Source organism: Hippoglossus hippoglossus, chromosome 5 (assembly GCF_009819705.1).
Source record: "Hippoglossus hippoglossus isolate fHipHip1 chromosome 5, fHipHip1.pri, whole genome shotgun sequence".
Taxonomy (NCBI): Eukaryota; Metazoa; Chordata; class Actinopteri; order Pleuronectiformes; family Pleuronectidae; genus Hippoglossus; species Hippoglossus hippoglossus.
In genome coordinates, this window is record NC_047155.1 from 23,050,898 (window position 1) to 23,071,356 (window position 20,459).

General features: G+C 41.4%; 1 protein-coding gene across 5 annotated transcripts; it reads right to left on the reverse strand.

The window, feature by feature from the left end:
• Positions 1 to 93: 93 nt before the first annotated feature.
• Positions 94 to 19,433, reverse strand: zmynd8 (zinc finger, MYND-type containing 8). 5 transcript variants are annotated; one of them, XM_034586604.1, is made up of 21 exons: positions 19,356 to 19,433; positions 12,461 to 12,525; positions 11,912 to 12,063; positions 7,396 to 7,617; positions 6,725 to 6,838; positions 6,167 to 6,232; positions 5,844 to 5,936; positions 5,667 to 5,754; positions 5,483 to 5,538; positions 5,283 to 5,360; positions 5,048 to 5,163; positions 4,453 to 4,952; positions 4,230 to 4,364; positions 3,960 to 4,115; positions 2,921 to 3,457; positions 2,251 to 2,769; positions 1,889 to 2,085; positions 1,560 to 1,640; positions 1,371 to 1,449; positions 1,024 to 1,263; positions 94 to 830 (listed from the first exon to the last, which is right to left on the reverse strand). In XM_034586604.1, the coding sequence occupies exons 2-21, from the start codon at positions 12,483 to 12,485 to the stop codon at positions 655 to 657; spliced, it is 3,630 nt and encodes a 1,209-aa protein (XP_034442495.1). In that variant the 5' UTR covers positions 12,486 to 12,525; positions 19,356 to 19,433; the 3' UTR covers positions 94 to 654. The 5 variants fall into 5 exon arrangements, with proteins under 5 accessions (XP_034442495.1, XP_034442493.1, XP_034442492.1 ...); XM_034586602.1 differs by lacking the exon at positions 19,356 to 19,433 and adding an exon at positions 16,634 to 16,762 and having other exon boundaries at positions 4,230 to 4,331; XM_034586601.1 differs by lacking the exon at positions 19,356 to 19,433 and adding an exon at positions 16,634 to 16,762.
• Positions 19,434 to 20,459: the final 1,026 nt, after the last annotated feature.

Consider the following 20,459-nt stretch of genomic DNA (forward strand, 5'->3'; position numbering starts at 1 on the left):
CGTAAAGTTCTGGTTAAACCCTACTTAACCTACAGTTGAATCTATACTTACAGCTTCAAAACTGATCAAACAACAGTACATCCATAGAAAAAGCTCATTTAAAATGTTTGTATTTGTTATTTTCTTTGTAGTATACAGCAGGCAACATTAGAATAACAAATAAATTAACATAGAATACAAAATAAAAAAATGTACAGACATTTCTGTCAACAGTCCTCTAATCTAAATCCGAGGTGGTCCATAAACAGGGTTACATTTTTTGCCGTTTTTAACTGTTACACTGTTGTCCTTTACACTATGTGGATGTTTTGTGACACTCAGCATGCTCTTCAGATCTGTATTTATACTAGCAGCTCTATATAGATGGCAACAAAGTGCTTCAGTATGCAGTGTACTTTTTTAGACTGCTCCCTCCAGTGGTTGCTAACTATCTGCTGCCAGTCTTGTTTCTACATTTAAAATGTTTTAAAGACCATTGCGTGTCAGGGTCAGTGTGTGAGCCCCGATAGGCAGACAAAAATATATATAAATAAAAATTATTTGGATTGCTCCCTTAACAGCCACTTGAACAGAACAATATATATGAACACATCATTGTAGTGATAAAAAAACAAACACTCTATACATTTACATTTTCAAGTATAGTAAGTTGGGTTAGGATAAAGAAACTGCAACACTGTCAGCACTTTTCTCCACGTCACAGTCTTTTTCTGATGGTGCAGAGACAGGCATGTCTCTGAGAGAGTTCGGGCCACTGCTCGTCTGCCCTACTCCTTTGTTTGGGGGGTCTGCTGTCGATTCAGCCTCGGGTTCTTGCTGTGGAGCTGTGGCTACGAATAGAAGAAAAGTGAAGAACACACATTACATCTTTGAAAATATCAGTATTGAAGTGGCTGTTGTTAATGCAGCCAAGTAAAGGAATGGGGACATTCACACAGAGTTAAGAGTTGCCAGAAGATAAACAATCTTCCTTGTTTGTGTGAATGTTTTCAACATCATTTTGAGGCTGGCACATGCTTTTACCTGACTGTGTGCAGGACTTCATATGCTCCGGCCAGTGGGCTTGCTGACAGGGGTAATCGCAGTAGCTTGTGTTCCAGCAACAGTAGAAGATGGCTTCTTTCCTGCAGTTAGCGCACCACTGTTTCTTCTTCGTCTCGTCCACTGCCTGTTGTTTCTCCTGCTCTATCTGTTTCTTCACCTCAGTCACCAACCTCTCTCTCTCCTGCTCCAGACTTTGCCTCATCTCTGCCATTGTCAGCTCTAAAGTGAAACACACAAACATGATCAAATACAAGTAGAACTCGTGAAACTGATGACACTGGGAAAAGAGGTACACGTGCAAAGTATTTTTATAATCCCCTACTTACCAAGATTGTGCTTCATTTCTGACAACTCTTGTTGATGCAACCACTGTAATTTTTCAATTTCAATTCTCAGTCGTCTTATCTGTAAGAAAAAAACACGGGCATTAAAAAGTAAGTAAAGGTTCATATCAAAACCAACTGTGATGATCTAATTCATACTCCGTGTCTGAAGGGCCGAGAGTGAACTCCTACCTCTGCTATTGTGTTTCCTGAAGTACTCTTAGAAAGGTCATTGTAGATTTCAGTCATTGAACCTTTGATTGCATCCATTATCTGGAAAAGACCATGATGTGAAATTAATGGACAAGATTAATATACGAACCAACAGTTTCTTATGTTGTATTCCTTAAATGCATTCAATGTGGAGCTCAAAAATGTGTATTATGAAAGCTATAGAGAAACATTTCAAATTTAACATTAATCCTAAAGGATTAATATAGCTATGTATATTTTAATATGTTTTAGTTTACAGAGCTCCTTAAATGACCAGTAAGGCGTAAACTAACAGTGCAAAAACTTACTTTATTTGTGTACTTGGCAATGTCTGCAGCCACATCTGCAGAGGCAGTGGGGATATACAGGTCTGTTGCCACCGGCGATGACGAAGCTGCTGTTCCTAGACTTGTTGTGGCCATCATGGGAACAGAAGCTGGACTACTGGATACCAGGGTGACAGCAGACGTGTTTGTGCTGAGTGGAGTGTCTTTTTGTTGAACAGCTGGAAAACAAAAATATATAATTTTGGACAGACTGATGGCACAGTTCACATGCACAGGGATTGATATGCAAATGAGTGCAAACAGTACACTTTCCACATTACTGGCCCAAATTGTCATACTTAAATTATTTCAAAACTTATAATTTCAGACTAAAACCATGTTACCTTTGACAGCCTGTCTGGTCTGATAGCGTGTACTTTGTGAAGACTGCTGAGCGGAGGATGAGGACACCGCTGTCGACGCAGTCCCAGCCTGAGTCTGGGTCACCACTTGAGCCTGGCCTTGCCTAGGTGACGAGGCCTGCGCCTGGGTGGTTGCAACAGGTTGCTGGCTCTGTTGCTGACGTTGCACCTTCTGCATGTGCCACTTCTGCGAGGAGGTCTGAAACTTGGTAGTGGGATTCCACACCACAGCTCTCTGCACCACGGGCACCGTCTCTCTGGGCAGCAGAGGGCGCTGTTTCTTCAAAGCTGGAGCGGTGGAGGCTGAGGGGGAGGAGGAGGAGGAGGGGGGCGATGCTGTGGCACTGGACACCGTTGCTAGGCTTATGGTTGTGGGGGAGGGAGCAGTGAAGGAGACCATGGTGACAGGAATGGCCATTGGGGACTGTGTGGAGACAGTGGAGGGTGTGGAGAGAGCTGCACTGTTTTGAGATGGCACTGTTGATGGGGTCAGTGCTTTGCCTACAAGTAGTAAGAACAAGAAGTAGAACAAGTACTTATATTACCACAATGTTGCAAATGCTTCCACATTACAAATGCTAAAAGCTGACATTACATACAGTGTTACTTTGATTATTTTATATTATCGGAAGAGAGAATAACCTAAACTCACCTTCAGGTTTAATAGCAGGTGACTCTTTTACAGAGGTGGTGTCTTTCCTACCCCTCTTCCTGTCTTTGCCCCTCTGTTCCTCTCCAAGGTCAATAACCAGCTCCCTCTCAGAGTCAGAGTCCTCCACGGGCACAGGCTGCTTCCCCTCGTCTTTCACCTGAGACTTGTCTCTGGGAGGAGGTGATACTGCTGGAGGTGCTTTGCTCTTCTCTGGGCTGTGTTTTCCTGAATCAGTGCTTATTTTCTCTTTAGCTGGAACATCTGATGCTGTTGGAGCTGTGTCACCTGCTGCAGACTCAGATGCCAGGAGGGTATCAGTTTTACCCTCTTTATCTTGGCTTGTAGATGACAGGTCTTTGACTTTATTTTTGATAGTGTCCTTCTGGGCTTCATCATTAGTTGCTTCGTCCTGGCCTTCCTTGGTCTTTTGCTCATCGTCACTGGCATACTCACTGTCACTTGAGTCAGACTTATCAGATTCCTCTGAGTCACTGTGTTCCACACCTTTATACACATCCACAGAGATCTCATCAATACCTGAAGATGCAAAAGAAGAGTGAGGATATTACACTGCAATCCAACGTGTTTTAAAATTAGAGATAGGTTTTTAAAGGAAATCAGGAAACATCCTAGAAACAGATTAGTTGCCAAACTATGTTTCATTAGGGTTCTTTTCAAAAGCCGGTTTCAGATATGAACTCCAGAGAATGTCGGCACAATTGAGTTCGAGTCTTCTCAGGAGTTTGCCTTTCACAAACTGTGAAAGGTCAGATGGGTTCGCAACAACACAGAAATCTCGGTGAGGTGTGGCGCAGCAGGCAGGATATATTGTATACATTTTCTGCTGGGAAGATCATGATTGTTTATATATCTGACATATCCATTCTCCCATACAGCCCCTTCAGAATATTTCAGGAGATTATCCGGAGTTCAGTGCGTGTCTGACATCAGTTATAGAGGGTACACACACCATTGAATATCAACAAGTAGGAGAGAAAACACAGAAATATGAATGTTTTCCTTTTTCTTCTGTACTGACCCAACTGTGCTTTGCAGCTCTCAATGGTTTTGTCCAGGTTCAGCTGAAAACGGCTCTTAATCTGTCTTTTTGGAGACGTGAGGACTGGTGTGGTTCCTTGCTTCTGCTGAACTGTTTCACTTAGCTCTTTTAGGTCCATTTCTGCTTTGCTCCGATCTGGAACAAAAAATAAAGTTTTTTTTTCTTCCAATAGCTGGCTATAATTGCTCACAGAGAATGGACATTATTTTACGCTTTCAGGCACGTTATACATTTGGCATAAAGAATCACCTAGATTGAGGTTGAGAATGCTTCCTGTCTGTGGTGTCTTCTCCTGCTTGGGGTGGCCAGGAGCTTGAGAGTGGAATGGTTTAGGGCTGTCCAATGAACTGCCTGCAGGACAAAGTCGAGGATGGGCAGGTGATGCTGTTCAGAGATATTCAGGATTAAAATAAGTCTAGTCCCATCAGATACAACATTTGTTTGCTAAACTAAATTGCGTGCAGTGGAATACCTGTACAGTCCATGGACTCCTCTCCTGCACTGTACTGGCTGTTCTGGGCTTTTGCCTGCGACTTGTCTGCTGTCTCCTGTTCCCCATCTGAACCGGTGTGGGCAGAGGAGTTGGTGCTCATGGGGGAGCGAGGCATGTCACTTAGAGGGAGCCGACGCCCAACTGTGCCCCCTCCCAGCCCAGCCCCAGACAACATGGTTCTTGCCAGAGGGATCTTGGGCGAGGCGGTCATGTCGAAGCTCAGCTTGATCTTCTCCTGTTTCTCAGTTTTGACTGGAGTGGACGAGGGGTTGGAGGGGTCCAGCAGCATCTGGAAGTTGTTGTCAGGAGTGTATGGTGTCCTGAAGGGTGCGTAGTTAAACACTCCAAACTTCTTCTTCATGTTCTCCACATAGACCTCCATCTCTTGCATGGCACTGTTGAAGATGCTTTTGGTCTTCTTCACAGAGAATGGAATTTCTTTTGACATGAGGTAGCAGTTGTTTAAAGGAACCCATGCCCTGAAGGATGAATATTAAAATCATAATTGAGTGTTAACACTAAACCTTGAAATGTTCCTCTGAGATCAAGTTCCTGAAGCATAATAAGCTGGTACCTGTCATGTTGACCAAAGAAACGAGCGTCCACCTGTCCGTCTTTGTCCCGCAGAGCTTTAGCAGGCCAGAATGGAAATCCTTTCAGTTTGGCCCACACTAGAGGATGTGGGTTACTCTGCAGATATACAATAAAACACTGGACCTGAGTAGATGTATTCCACTGATGTATGTCTGAATGGATAAATTATCTGGTGGAATCATCAGCAGAAACTTAAAATTACTTTACAAGCTTACACAAGGCTCACAAAACCAGTTGTCTCTCTTTTGGCAAGCAGACAAATAACACTCAGGACAAACTTCAATCTCGTTCATCTGAAAAAAAAAGAAGAAAAAACTCATGTTTCCCGCTTTCATTTCTAATGTCTTAAATTAATCAACAAATAAACATTTAGCTTAAATATGAAACTCTTTTCTGACACAAACTAAATACTCACCTCATGTTCACAGATTTTTACTATAACTTTAGCTGTAGCTGTGAGTTTGTGATTGCCTGAAATAAGGACATACATTTGTGTCAAACTATTTGTTAACTGTATACTTATCAATAATATAATATTCATTCATTTGGCCAGGTCTTACAAGATTATAAAAAACCAGTGTCCAGAATATGCAAAATACCTCCATTATATATAATACAGTTGTGCAAAATCCATTTTGCATCTGCCAAGAAGGCCTCTGTGCAGCCATACATTTTCTTTTTGATATTCTGCAGAGCAAAAAGAAAAGACAGTGCTCATTTGTAATATTGTTCAACTTTTCATAGTTTCAAATAAATGAGTGAAGCTTGTGTTTTACCTTCTCAAGTGTGCAAAGATCCATAGGATGAAAAATGTACTCCGCATAATCTGGATGTTGTTCAAGAGAGACGGGTTTCTGGAAGGGTTCAGTCTGTAAAATTGAGTGGGAAGGAAAAACAAAATTAAGGTAAACAAACTCTCCAGCCACACTAACTGACTAACTAACTAACACAACCTTCCCCTCTAACATCCACATGCTACCACTATGCTACTACTTCAAACTCTTAGAGCCGCTTTAAATAAAAGAAGGAAAATCAGTGGTGGACAGAGGGGAAGAGGAGAAAATCATGACGGGGTCTTGTTAGTGGTGTAATTGATTACCCAATTAAAAGTCTTTCTCTGCGTGGAAGCTGCATGGGGGGAGCGAGATGACAAGCGGGGATGATCCTGAAAGAGAGTGAGAGGGGCAGCTGTATCCTCACCACCAGCTTGCATGTTTACCTTCATGGTTTTCAGCCATGACAGGCTCATAATAGCACAATGATTGTGATTGTTAGTTCTGTTATTCGACATCTTTAGCACATGCAAAATCAATAACATATCAGCTGGACAGATATCTGAGCAGGTCATACTTCAGGGTGCAGATTTTATAAGCTAGCTCAACTGATGGGAATAAGATGACCAGAAAAAAAAAGCATGTCTTTTGGTTGCATAAGCATTCTAGAAATAAAAAACAGCCATGAAAGAACACATGCCAATAAGCAAGTGATAAATCAGAATGAACAAATAGAAAAGGCAGAATTTTAAATGAGAATAAAGATTTAAATGAGAATAAAGAAGTAAAGTCATCCTTCAGTGACAAAGCTGCGTGCCCCAACACTATATAATCAGATGGGTAGCATATATTTCCTAGACAGACAGAGGGCCCAGAATACTTACACCTGGTTGTTTCATCTTCTGAAGGGCAAACTTTAGTAGGTAAGACAGCTGGTCTATAGTTAGCATCATCATGGCTTTGCTCTGAGTCTCTATGCACTCGGCAACTGTTATTTTCTAAAAAAGACATCAAGAGGAAAAGAGTTGAACAATTTGTTTGTATCCCCTTATGTCACAGAGTGTATGTAGTCTTAAAGGAGACATATTATGCTTGTATACAGATTCGCACTCGCTATAGAAGGGAAGACATGCAGGCAGGGGCTGAACCAAACCTGCAGCCACTGCAGGAGGGCTCAAGCCTCCATACATGGTGAGCTATTAGCTTTAGCCTTACCTGGCTTTGTTAGGGAGCCTGTCAGAGTGGCCGCTAGGTGTGAATTATGCAGATGCTGGCCATTATGCTGGACAACTGATGAGGCGTTTCTGGAGGAGTGTAGAGGAGCTCCCTTTACCAGAGACTTTGAGCTTTTTAACTTTTTAAAAGCAGACGTTTTACATAAACAAAAAAACGTTCTAACATACTGGAGTAATGATAAACTAAAAAAGCACAATATGTCTCCTTTAACATGTTAGCTTACTGAGAGCTCCTTCATAATTAAACAAATGATACAACATGTTATGACCACAGGCTTTGAAATGTGTTTCTAACACCCAGCACATCCCTGGGAGAGTACCTCACACTCCGGACAGAACCAGTCGCCATCAGGCTCGGCTGGTAGTTTGAGGCACTTGGCGTGGTACACCCTGGGGCAGAGCTCACAGCAGAGCACCTGGCCCTCGCGGTGGCACAGCCAGCAGTAGAAGTCATTCCTGCCGTCCTGCGGTACAACATCAACAGGGTCTGTGGTGAGTGCTGGCTGCTTCACATAGTAAAAGGGACCGTGTCTTAGTTCTGACTGGAATGCAGGCAAAAGAAACACAAAGTTGGGGAAGGTCAAAATCAGGCCAGAGATTAGAAAAGCCAAGCAGACATGCACCACACCAACAAAAGGTACACTTTAGTCCATAACACAGACTGCTGTGTACCCTTATTAGTGTTATACACCAGATGCTGGTTCATTAGTGTGCCAGAACCATTGAGATATAAGAGTCAACACCATATTGTTCAACATTGTGATGGAAATAAAATCTGACAACAATGTTACTTGTTCACTTCTGTGATTTCTGTCTGTGTTTTAGGAAACAACCTTCAATGATGCAAGGGAGGATAAAGAGTGTTGACAGCCTTGATTTAACTGACTAAAGTTTCAATAGTTACAGTAGCTACTAACCCATTACAAAGGTTAAGCTAATGACATGTAAACGCTGCATGACTTTTCAAAGTCATCGGATTACTGTACTGTTCACACTACACAGCTAGTTATCTTGTAATAAGGAATCTTAAAATGATGCAGAGTAAATGACTGATCAGCGACAGAGTCACAAATGACAAGATTGGCCCAACGAGAATACCACAACAAGTAAATTCTCCAAATTACATGTATTCACCAAAACACACGTGAGAAGTGGCACAGGAAATGTTTTGATAATGTGCGCAATGATACAAAGTAAAAAAAAAAAAAACATTCTTTGGTAAATGCATATTATATCTAAGTCTTGTATCTATATTATAAAACGAGTTTAAAAATAAAGAAAACAATTATATTATTCAGTTCCACATCAAAAATATAGATAGTGAACAAATTTATATAAAATAACATACATGTTAACCCACACAAGATGTTTACTTTATTTGTTGAATTTAATTTAATTGTTTTTAAACTTTAAATTTGATGGTGTTTGATACATTCTTGGATCTATTGGTTTAAATGTATTAGACAATGGTAATTTATTGAGTGTAGATTTAAGTTAAATAAGCTTACTCTCTTAAATTAGGATAGTTAATAACAAATCATGTTTAAGTGAAATTTCATTCCCAAAACATTTTATAACATTCAAATGAAAATCAGCCCAAAACATTGTCGTATCTACGCACTAATATAAACCTCTTATTTCCGCGAGCATTTGTCTCCTGTATCTGTGTAAAATCTTTGTTAAACAACATAGGCAGAACAGAGTAAATACGATGTTCTAACATCAGCCGTGACAAAGATTTAGAGTTTCCTGTTTCCCCTCCAAAAACTGTGCTGGGGCAAACCTCTAGCAGTGATGGTGAATGCTCCCTGTTATCAAAGAATTGACGATTAAATATTCCAGAGGTCTTTTTTAAAACTCTATTAAGTGTTTCATTGTTGAACATATAGATCACTCCTGGATTGCAAACGTTCCAGAAAGCCATTAAACAATGTTGAGCCAAGCAGTTATTATCATATTGACCCTGGCATGTTCACCTTGAGCACTGCATGTGCAAAGAATGTCCCTGAGATATCCAGCCTTGAAAACCTTAACAATGCATGAAAGAAGGCCCAGCTCACTGCAGCACAAATGTCTAATACTGAAGCTCCCTTGAAGAGGGCCCATGAACTGCCCATGCCCCTTGTGGAACCCTCAAACCCTGGGGGTACCTGAAAACCCTTACATCTATTGGCCAGACAAAAAACTTCCACAATCTAGTGGGACAGCAGAACTGGTGGGACAATGGCTTGCCTCTATGGGGAGTAGCCCTGGACCCAAAAAGCTGATCCTCTTGTTTGAACCCTGCTGTCCTAGTAACATACTGATACAGAGCCCAGACTGGGCATAATGTGTCAAGTTTTTGCTCCTTCCCTGACAAGAATGGAGATGGGCAAAAAGCCAAAGGCTTCACAGTGGGACATTTGCAGGCTGAACTTGGTGAGCTGTGGGGCAAAATAAAATCAGGAAGGACAGATGGAAATGACCTGTAAAGCACTTACCTGTTTTGCTATGGTCAAAGCCAAAAGCTCTACCATTTTCCTTAAAATAAACATCCCCACTGTCTTCCACTGGCTCAAATTGATGATGAGAGAGAGTCCAACACAACAAACCTTCATGATACGACCAACTAAAGAATGCTGCCACACTGGCTTATCCTCAAAGCCCCAATGCCACACAGTGATGGCAGACAAGTAAACTAAAATTGTATAAATTGTAAAAAAGGCCTTCACCCATTCATGCACAGCAGCCCAACCATCATCATGGACACGATGACCTTGGAAAAAAGTGCAGAAAATGCTTTAGTGTAAAGAACACTGCCCAGCATTCCCATTGCTACTCACTCCTTGACCCGACATGATCGCACCCACCCCATCCATTGTCATAGTTACCCTGAATATCACTGCCCCCAGGGGGACACCTGACACGAGAGCCGTCAAGTCTTGCCAGACATGCCGGTGTTATTTTCAGCCTACGGCTGATGTGACAGCATATAGGCACAGTCCTAATGCTGCTACCAAACTCAGAAAATCCCTATTCATCAAAAGCCCCAACTGTACAAGGGATTTACTAAAGCCATGAGGCCAAACAGTTGTAAGCGTAGTTTGAATGACTTTTTCCAGCCGGAAGAGGGAATGCCTGTTTGCGAGATGCTAATCTCCCCTCCAATAGCATGACACAAGAAGAGTGTCTATGTTAAGACCTAAGTATTTAGTAGATTGTGCAGGTTCTCTCTGGCTATTTGCCCAGGATATCTTGAACCCAAGATCCCTGAGATGATTTATCACCACACATCTATCCTTTACTACCTGTTCCCACAAGTGGGAGCATAACAGATAGTCCTATATCTATGACAATATTCTGAGAATGCTTTTCCTTAATGGTAACAGTGCTGCTTCCACAAACTTGCTGAACAACCTAAAGAGTAAATTAAAGCCTCAAAAGAACGGCTTGGTATTCATAGGCTCTCCCCCGATAGAAAAACTTGGGGGGTGCAGAGCAAGTTAGGTGACCCAGAGTCCAGCTGTCGGTCGATGTCCTGAATGACGCGCAGATTGCAGTATCATTGCATCCCGGGAAAATTGAGGTATTGAGGTGTTCAATTTAGCTAGGCAGAGAAATGCTGGAAGCTGATGCCCATTTGCAGACCTCTTATGGAGGTGCTGTCCACTGACTAGTCAGTGATTAATGCACTCACTGAACTAGGAACATTGAGTCATCCTCCTTTTCCTCCATCGATTCCATGTTCCATGGTGTTCCATGTAGCTTCTGACAGGCATGGGTCCTGCCACTCTCAGCTTACTCTCCAGGGTCTTATCTGGCATAGACGAATAGTGGGGACATGACCAGGGCTATCCTAATGCAAGCTATCCACATTGGATGAGGTCCTCAGTCTGCGATAACATGCATGATGTTGGGCACGGGTGGAATGCAGCCTCTTTAATCTTTAGTTTTGATCTTTTGGAAGGAGCCTATGACATGGTAACCGGAAAAGGAAGAAAATTCAAAATATCTTATTGTTCTAAGCATGCTGCAATGTGTTAACATTTTGGTCCATTGCACTAGCACAGGCTAAATGTGTACTGTAAGAGCTTGCTCCTGATCACACATTAACAAAGCTCCAGGCCCTCCAGGCTTAGCTAACAAATTATTCCAAATGGAAACCCAGTAGGCTTTCCGTAACACATTAGCCAAAGGGTACAATGTTACATAGTCACTGCTCCAGTTTATCTTGTCTAACAGTAGGCATACATTATATGAGGAACAAAATCAGTAAATCCAGATTAAGCAGGCCCTGCATTTGGTGACATAATCTTTAATGGGTAAAGGAATTGTTGAGCAGCTAACCATGCTAACTTAGATGAGCAGAGGGAGGTTTTACAGTTTCTTCTCTGGAAGAAAGCAAGAATGATTTGAGAGATGCTAGTTGACTGACAATATGAGATAGTGTGCAACGTTACTCCTCTCTATCAAAGACAGGGTGTCATTGGAGCTTCCATATTTGGTCCCACCATGTTACCAAGATGCAAGCATAACACATTAACAAGCCATAGTGCACAATGAGTGATTCAGAGGTAAATTGTAGAGAACTCTGGATAAAACAATTATCAGTTTACCATTCTCTACATACTGTACCTCAGAGACATCAATAATTATATCAAAATAAAAGCAGACTAGAAGTGGAAATCACAGGTTCACAAAAATGTTAATTATTCAAATGTCTAATGTTTGGTGTCGTCTGAATATCAATCAGTTCAGAAGTGATCTTAGATTTAAATCCTGTTGTTTGGTAGGAGGGGGGCTGCAGGCTCCAAAAAAGTTTTACATTTGGATCATGGGTTGTGTTTTGAATGTTACCTGGTCTTTGCTACTGCCGACAGCACCGGGTTTCTTCTTCTTTTTAATTGGGCAGGGAGAGGTTTCGGCGGAGGAGTGGCCATTGGATGATTGAGATGGACTTGGCATCTTTCGTTTTTGGGACATCCGCTCCGTTGACCCTGTGTCTGAAACTGCAGATTAAAGTCAAAGACAATGCAAACCATAGCCTCCTTAAAGCAGAAAAAATACAAGAAATGACGCACTAGAGTTTTCCTAGACCTATGCAGTCGGCAGAAGCCAAAAAAATTGTATAAAACCAAAATGACCAAAACACAACAAAAATACAAAAGAACAAAAGCATTTGATAAGCATAGCAACAGAATATTGCCAACCTATCTAAAAACTAGATCAGCATCAAAATTTGAACAGGTTCTTGCCTGACCCAAACCTCATTCTTCCACCAACTTTCGTGGTAATCCAACAATTAGTTTTTGCGTCAAGCTGCTAACTAACAGTCAAACAAACAAACAAACGCCAATGAAAAGATAACTTCCTTGACAGAGTTAACAAACTTGTCTGCTATGTTACCTTTGGATCGTGTTGATATCTCCATTCCTTCTGCTGCCGTTTCTTTTCCCTCTTCCTCTGTCACACTGATACAGAAAAGGATCATTGTTAAATGTTTGCCCAATATAATCCTATTGCAGCAAAGGGTAACAAATGTTTGCCATTCATTTACACTAAATTTTCGATGCTACTGTCTAATTAAGGCAGGAAACAGCAGCTCATAAAAAGATTGCACTATGCAGATGGTCAGGTTGTCCATGTTAATTCTAATATACATTCGTGCAGAAGTTTGATGAAACTGTCTCACCTCTTCATACATTTCCCTAATCCGACTACAAAGAAGTTGCTCTAGACAATCTGAAAGTCTTCAAAGGATATGCATGATTACGTTAGTCAGAAAATGTTTTCACCACTCAAAGGTTGCCAAATTGCGCCAGTAGATGTGTCTGTACATGGTTATTTTTAACCAACCTTTAATTTCAAGAAATATCTCCTTTTGTCAAGGATGGTGAAATGCTGCGCACTGTGTGCAATAGAAATTTACATGATTCGATCTAAACAATAATTACTAATAAATGAATGTAGCACTAGGCTGCATGAAAACAAATGGGACACTTGAAATAGAAATACACTGTTTAGAAGACACATTAAGACGGAAAATATTAAAAACACAGCAATTATGTCACAAAAAACAAACCTCAACAGCTGAAAGACAACACATGAACATCCCCTAAAAAATCTTAAGCTCAATTAAAGCAAAAGATAACCAATATTAGAGCAATGGTATCTCAATGTGTTGTGCCATTTTCCATTATAAATAGCACTCGCCTTTCTCCACCAGCCACAGGTCTATAAATAGTAAACATGGAAACAGAACAGAATAATCTACACTGTCTGAACCTTCTGACATCCAGCAAGTGAAAAGCATGTAAAATGATTACCCAGCTGTTTTAAAACATCCAAGTAATTCATTGATGAAGTGACCTAATAACAGATAGCATATCATCATGGATTGCACAATAACAGCCCCAGTTCTGTTGTGAAGAATTTCTTTGAAATACGAGCCACAATGTACTGTGAACCATCTTTTATTAAAAGATCTGCCAGCAGGGTTTTTCTCAGTATCAGTGCAACGTGATTCACCTTGGTTTACAGGCGCCCTGTTGTCGATCCTACTACTGTTGCCATTTTCTCTGCCGCCACAGCAGAGGCACCGGCCTCACTGTTCAGATGGCTTCAATTTTCTTACATTTTCTATTTCACTTACTCCTGAGAAGAGCAGCATTTGAATGTTGTATGTGGAAAACAGTCATTTACTGAAATCAAAAACACTGCTTATTGAAATTATTTGCTCACGAAACCACACACACTCCCTGTCTTTCATATAATGAGGAGGATGAAATAAAAGCATATCCGCAGGCACAAGTGCAGTGCAGAGTGCAGTGAAATGGCTTTACTGGCCTCCTCATGTAAGCTGTCTAGGCAGCCTCAGACAATATACCCCAGCAACATCCTGTCCTATCCTATCCTGGCCAGGAAATACAGCAACAAGAGGCAATGAGAAAGACATGGACAGGAACGAGGTGGATAAAATCAATGCTGCCCAACCTGACACAAACATTTTTGGATCAAAAACCACAGAACACACAATCACAGCCTTTTGTAACCTACTCAAACATCCCTTTCCACACCCACGACTGTCACTACATCCATGCTTCAACGTAGGAAATTAACAGCATACCTTTTTCCTTACTCACATACAGATTCTCCAGCCTATTCTTTAATCTTTTTTCAATTATTGAGGGCGTTGGGGGATGAGGTAAACGATGGGTCCAGGTTTCCCAGAAGGCCTTCTCTCCCTGCTGCTCTCTCCTGCAATTGTCAATCTTTAACCTCGGCTGCAGACTGCCGATTGGCTCCGGCACCACACGGAGGTGCCTGATTGGGTGCTCAGCCTCAGTGTGGCACACGGGCTCTTTTCTCCCCACTCTCCTCTGCCACAATGCTGCAATGCAGAGAGGACTTCTCCTCACGGTTTGTTAAAAAACCTCCTGAAAACAGAGTCCCTCACTCCCTTAAAACCTCATTCAGACGTGTACTGTCTGTGTGCCTTTTATCAGACATGTAAGGCGTAGCTCTTCAGGCTTTACCGGGAGAGGATCAGATTCCCTCCCTCGCTGTGCTCTCAACCAGTGTATGTGCAAGGCGTCCATTTTGAAGACTCTCTCTCTTTCTCTCTCTCTCTCTCTCTCTCTCCCTCTCTCCGTCTCTCTCCTTCTCTCTCACTGACCAATATGTGTACCGCACACACAGCACATACACACAGCAGCACCAGTCAAATCTACTGTGAGGGACCACATGCAGCTTATTATGTGGCTCAGCATGTTGATGTGCAGCATGGGCCTTAATAGTGAACACAAAGACAGGACTGAAAATGTCACCGGCCTCCCAGACAGTGAGGAAGTCGTAACCCTCTCCCTCTCTCTCCAACTCTTCTTTAGCATACTCTGCCTCATCGTGGATATAAGCCTGGAGATTTGAGTGAGAGCAACAGCAAGTATGAATAAACAGTTGAAAGAAAAGCTATACATTTCTATCTCTCTGTAGTAATAATTTCTGCTTTACCACAATATGCATATTATTTAATGTAAACAAAACTTTAAGGCATGAATACAAACAATAAAAGACACAGATACAGTACAACTCAAGTATAAATCGTCCACTAAAACAGAAATGAATGTCAAGGCCAACTACATAATCTGAACACGTCCAAGAAGGTCATCTGATGGAATTTTTTTAAATCACACACCAAACTAAAGAGGCCGTGTGTCTGTGTAATGCAGATTTAAGTGTGCCTGCACCGTTCCTCACACCATAGAGGAATGAGGGGATTAAACGCATTACCAGGCACCATTCACAAAACACTGAGGGGGATTTGCTGTTTCAGCCACTGCAGACAGCTCCTGAACCCTGGTCCAGCTACATTTTGAGCGCCCTTATATCCAGGCCACAGTTTTCTTGGTTATATTAAAAACAAAGCCTTTGTCAGACGTCATACACTGGTAATGATAAATAACGTTGAAATCTATCAAATCTAAAGGAATAACATAACACTATTGATAAACTGTCAGAAATAGATGCAATCATTAACTCAGTTGAAGAATTCTTAACTGACTCATGCATACAGAAAACCCTCACCAACATCATCACGTATAAAGAGAATTTAATCTAACCTTGTCGACTTCAAACAGGTTTTCAAGCCTCTCTGATGAGATGAGGTTTGTGTGCAGAGCCTTTTCAGAGGAAGTCCTTCCCTTCTTCTTTCCTTCTCTCTTACATACAAATAACCAGTGTGCTTGGAGCAGAGGGACAGAAAGGGGAAGCTCTCTAAAATGGCTGACACTCCGGCAGCAGAGAACAACACAGGGAGGCAGTGCACACCATTAGGCTCGGGCAATTCCTCCAACACTGTGATAAATAAGGTGCTCCGGCATATTTAGTCAGTAGATAATTGATGTTTTAGAAAATTGGTGATCAGGAAAAGCTTACAGGAAAAGGGGTGTAAAAAGCATGTTTTTATTCAACAAGAAACAGGCATTTAGATGAGGTGAACTAGATTTTGGGTGAGGTGTAGACAAATTTGGCAACTAGACTGTATACAGGCTGTTTTTCATTGCCATGTTAGTCTGTTAACCACAGTACCCTGCTGCCTTGCTCTCAGGACAGTTTGAGGCCTACATTAAACTTAATGTGTTGTCAGTTTGCCATCTGTTAATTCCTCTTGGGACTCCCCTCTGTACTGCTCCCTGTCTCTGCCGTCATGGATCCCTTCACTAGGCCTGCCATTTTGGCATAACAGGCCAGGGGAAGCTAAACAAATGCTGTCCTCTTTAAATCTTGACAAAAGAAAGCATGATCTCTCAGTCAGTATTCTATGGATATACAGTACAGTGACCTTACACTTGACCTGTGGCCCCCTACAGCACGTGTCCAGTCAGAGGCAGTCTGTTGCAGTGTGCCACGCTATGTTCTCTTTCCAAGCTCCACTCCTATGCTGTGGGGTGACAAATACTCTTCCCCCTCCCCCAGTCTGTCAGACAAACATGTATTATTACTCAGGCACGGATCTCACACACAGTGGCTGGTGCCTTATCAACAGAGCAGAATATGTGAAAGAATGAAAATAAGGCTTACCTCTGTGGATGCATGGCTAAAAAACTCTGTGTGATATGTCAATGCTTATTAAAACATGGAGGACAGCCCTGTCAGTCCTCACCCTGCTCAGAGCACAGCCACGGCTCCACAAGCTGGCCGACTAACTGCTCTGATACAAGGCACACTGGGACTGGCTGTGCACGCTGACAAAATGTAAGGCAGCTGACGATTGGCTGTTGCATTTCCTGGCTTCTTGTCTTTTGTTTAGCACAGGCGAGCTCAGTACTCAGAGCGCAGTACTCAGAGTGAGAGAAGCTAGGCCCAACTCAAAATAATCAGCCCCTGCATGCCCATCAGATCCCGAGACATCTGCATACTCTGCTTAAATTCATAAACAGGGGATATCGAGGAGGCCTTTGGTGTCGATGTGAAAGGTAATGAGCAGAAGAGCCCATAAATAACAGACCTGAGGCTGTTTACTTAGGGAGGAATTTGTCTCACTAGCTCCCACCCTCAAGTTAGACTAACCATTGTCGTGCTATATAAATAAAAGGAATCAGTAGGCACTGAATGAAATGCACTGTTTCTTTGACCTATTAAGGTTTAATGGCGATGCAAAAAAAAAAAAGATCAGACTAAATTACAGTCATGTGATTCGCTTGGCTCTAGTCTTTGAACTGGTGTGATCACATGTTAACATTGTGGTTCCAGAAAGGCCAAGATTATACACAGTTCAAGACACTTGAAAAGTCTGTGGTATCATTCCACCATGGAGGTAGATTGAGCAGTATTTTCAAACGATTAATGATTTACATGAAAATGTATTATCCCTTTTACCGTAACTTTGCCCTATATGGGAGCTTTGTTTTCTATAATTTGTCACATGAATATCTTGAACATGTTAAGAAGGATTAGGACTTTAAATGCATTTCTTATCACACAAGAAGCAAGTGCCATGCAGTGCTCTTGTTTTCAGTGGTTTGTGATAAAACAATTGCATTGACACATTAATGCTGAAGAACATCCTCATGGTTTTTACTTTGAATTATATAATTATAAAGTGAGAATACACAGTGTCTGTAATGTGCATGCAGTTCCACAGACACCTACACACACCTCCCCACATGCAGCAGGGAGGAATTTATGTCTTGCGAAAAAGACATGGCTGTATTCTGAGTGTCTGAGGGAGAAAAAATGTACCAAACTTTACATTACTCTCTAATTCATGCAAGATCAAATAGAGAGAAATTGCATAGCTGTCTTAACTTTGTGAAAACCTAACAAAGCATATTACGAGGAAATAGCAACAGTGTTATAAATGCAAATGTGACAAGTGGTTAACAAAGCCTTTCAGTTGTTAACAAATTGGCCACCAAACTGTAACACATTTATCAAAATCAGTAAAAAAATGTACTGGTATTGATTGATATCTTTTGTCCCCCGGGTACTTATAATGATGGTCTTTGCAATGATAGTCTCAGTATTCAGTGTCAATACAAAAATGTATCTGCTGACGTAGTAGACAGTAGAGCCAGCTGCCTACGCTGCTCAGTCCACCTCTCCTTCAGTGGGAAGAAATGCAGCAGCAGCCTCTTGTGGGAAAACCTTACAACAGCACACTGTACACCAGCCCAGAAATTCTCCACCTTCCATCCATCCATCTTTTATCTATCCTGCTTATGCCGTAAGGGTCGCAGGTAAGGGGGCTGGAGCTGAAGCCAATCCCAGGTGACTGTCAGATACCGAAGTGATACCAAATAAACAGATCGGTTGCCGTGATGAAGTGTGGTTTACTGTATGTAAAGTAAAGTGGATAATAATGGGGCGAGGTCCGCATGAAGCAGCGATTATGCATTACCTCAATGCTTGTATGTGAATTGATTGTGAAATATTATTGAAACAAACACTCATTTAGCTCTGGGTGTAGTCAAATTCACCTGCAAGGGTTCTCAATGGCAGAAATGAGCTGTCAGGACTGAAATCTTCCAATCTTCCTAAACTTGTCACCGACTGCACATCATGCACTGTACAGTGTTTTGTCAATTATTTTATCTTGTGCTAGAAAGCCACCCGTAAGCACTAATGCACCCTATGTAAGCACAATGTCAGCAACACATAATAAAGGTCCTGAGAAGGTATTTTGAAATATGAAGGCCTTAAGGTGAGACAGATCAAATAACAAATGTAGACCTGTCTTTGATTATCCAACTTGGCTTTTGGGCATCGCTGCTATAGGGTTTACCAAATGTAAATCCCATAGTGCAGAGCCAGGAGGAGGTGATGGCAAACAGAAACATATCCACTACATATATATAGAGAGCACTGACATTGAGGGGTAAACATGGTCAGATCTTTATACTATAGCAGCAGTAACATTTTGAATTTGTGTAGGTTAGCAATGCTACAGCAGCTAGCATGGTGTACTTGGTTTAGCTGGTCTGAATCTGCGAGCATTAGCAAAGAAGCAGAGAGATGAACAGTTGCCAATGTTAAGTTAAATAGTTGAACTGAAGCACCGTGGGGATGTATGTATTTTATGAGTCCACTGTCACGTGTCTTGCCAGTGAAGTTAGCATTATTAACTTATTCGTAGCCTCGATTAGCTAATGAGTAATGTTGATGTTAATTAACAGTTATCCGTGAGTGTAGACGAGGAAAACGTGTAAAGGAGATAAACACGTTATTACGATATTAGCGCCTGACATTAAAACGTGGCTTTACACCGTTTATATTCTCTTACATTATTTAATCTTCGTTGTACCTTGAATATCCAGAACCGTGAGCTCGTCAGGTGGAAGCAGTCTACCGGTGAAACGCTGGTAACGAGCCCGCTGTCCCCAAGATGGCGCCCGAGTCAGACTTTCAGTGTTCAGTTTCGCTCCTTGAAAAGTCTCCCAGTCCTCAGATACAAGGCCTCTTGTGTGTTTTTGTTTTGTTCTGTTTATTTTCTCTGGGAATTGTTGTGTTGAAATGAATCTGTCTGATGCGGTGTGATTGTTTTTACACCACAACATTTGCCATTTATCTGAACTCTCATTGTAAAGGGATGAAAGTCTCCAACCTGCAGGAAGATTTGTGGCTATTACTAAGAATGCTCTTTACATAGGGTGTTGTTGATTAATCTCATTCGTGGTTTGATTATAAATGGACATCTCATTTGCTTTACTTGTCTCTTGATGTTATAATCTTGAAAAGTTGATTTAGGACATTAAAAAACGAAAACTAATAGATAAACATGTAGTTACACACACATAGGTCTAATGTCCTGTGTTTTTGTGATTAATCCTATCGCTAAGTAGACAACACACAGGCCAGGGATATTTTATCAGTCATTTTCCTACATCATATTCTGGTTTCGTTCCCTTTTTAAAAAGAAGAAATACATTGAAATGGTACTAAAAAATATATATTATATATACAATATTATACAATCGCCCACTGAATTAGAAAGAATGAATTATTTACAAAGAATGAACATTTTTTACTGAACTTTCCTGAATATTTTAGACACACACTTTATCATGGAATGTAGACTATACCTTTTCTCAATCTGACTATAATTAAATATGTGTTGCTTGGAAATGAAATCTCGAAATTAATTTGTCTACAGCTCTTTATTGTGGCCTTGTGTAGTAATTACTTGTGTAAGAGCTGATAATGGACAAGATCTCACTTTATTGCATTTGCATAGTGTTGAGAAGTTGGGGGATGGGAGTGTGCTGGAACAAAGAGCGGCATGCTGTTAGCTGTTTGCAGGTAAACCCATCTGAATACATCAATGATTATGGGGCAATCCCCTGTCTTTTCAAACTGTTATCTCCTGTCCTTTCAAAGTAGAGTAGGGTGAGTGGGGATGGGATAAAGT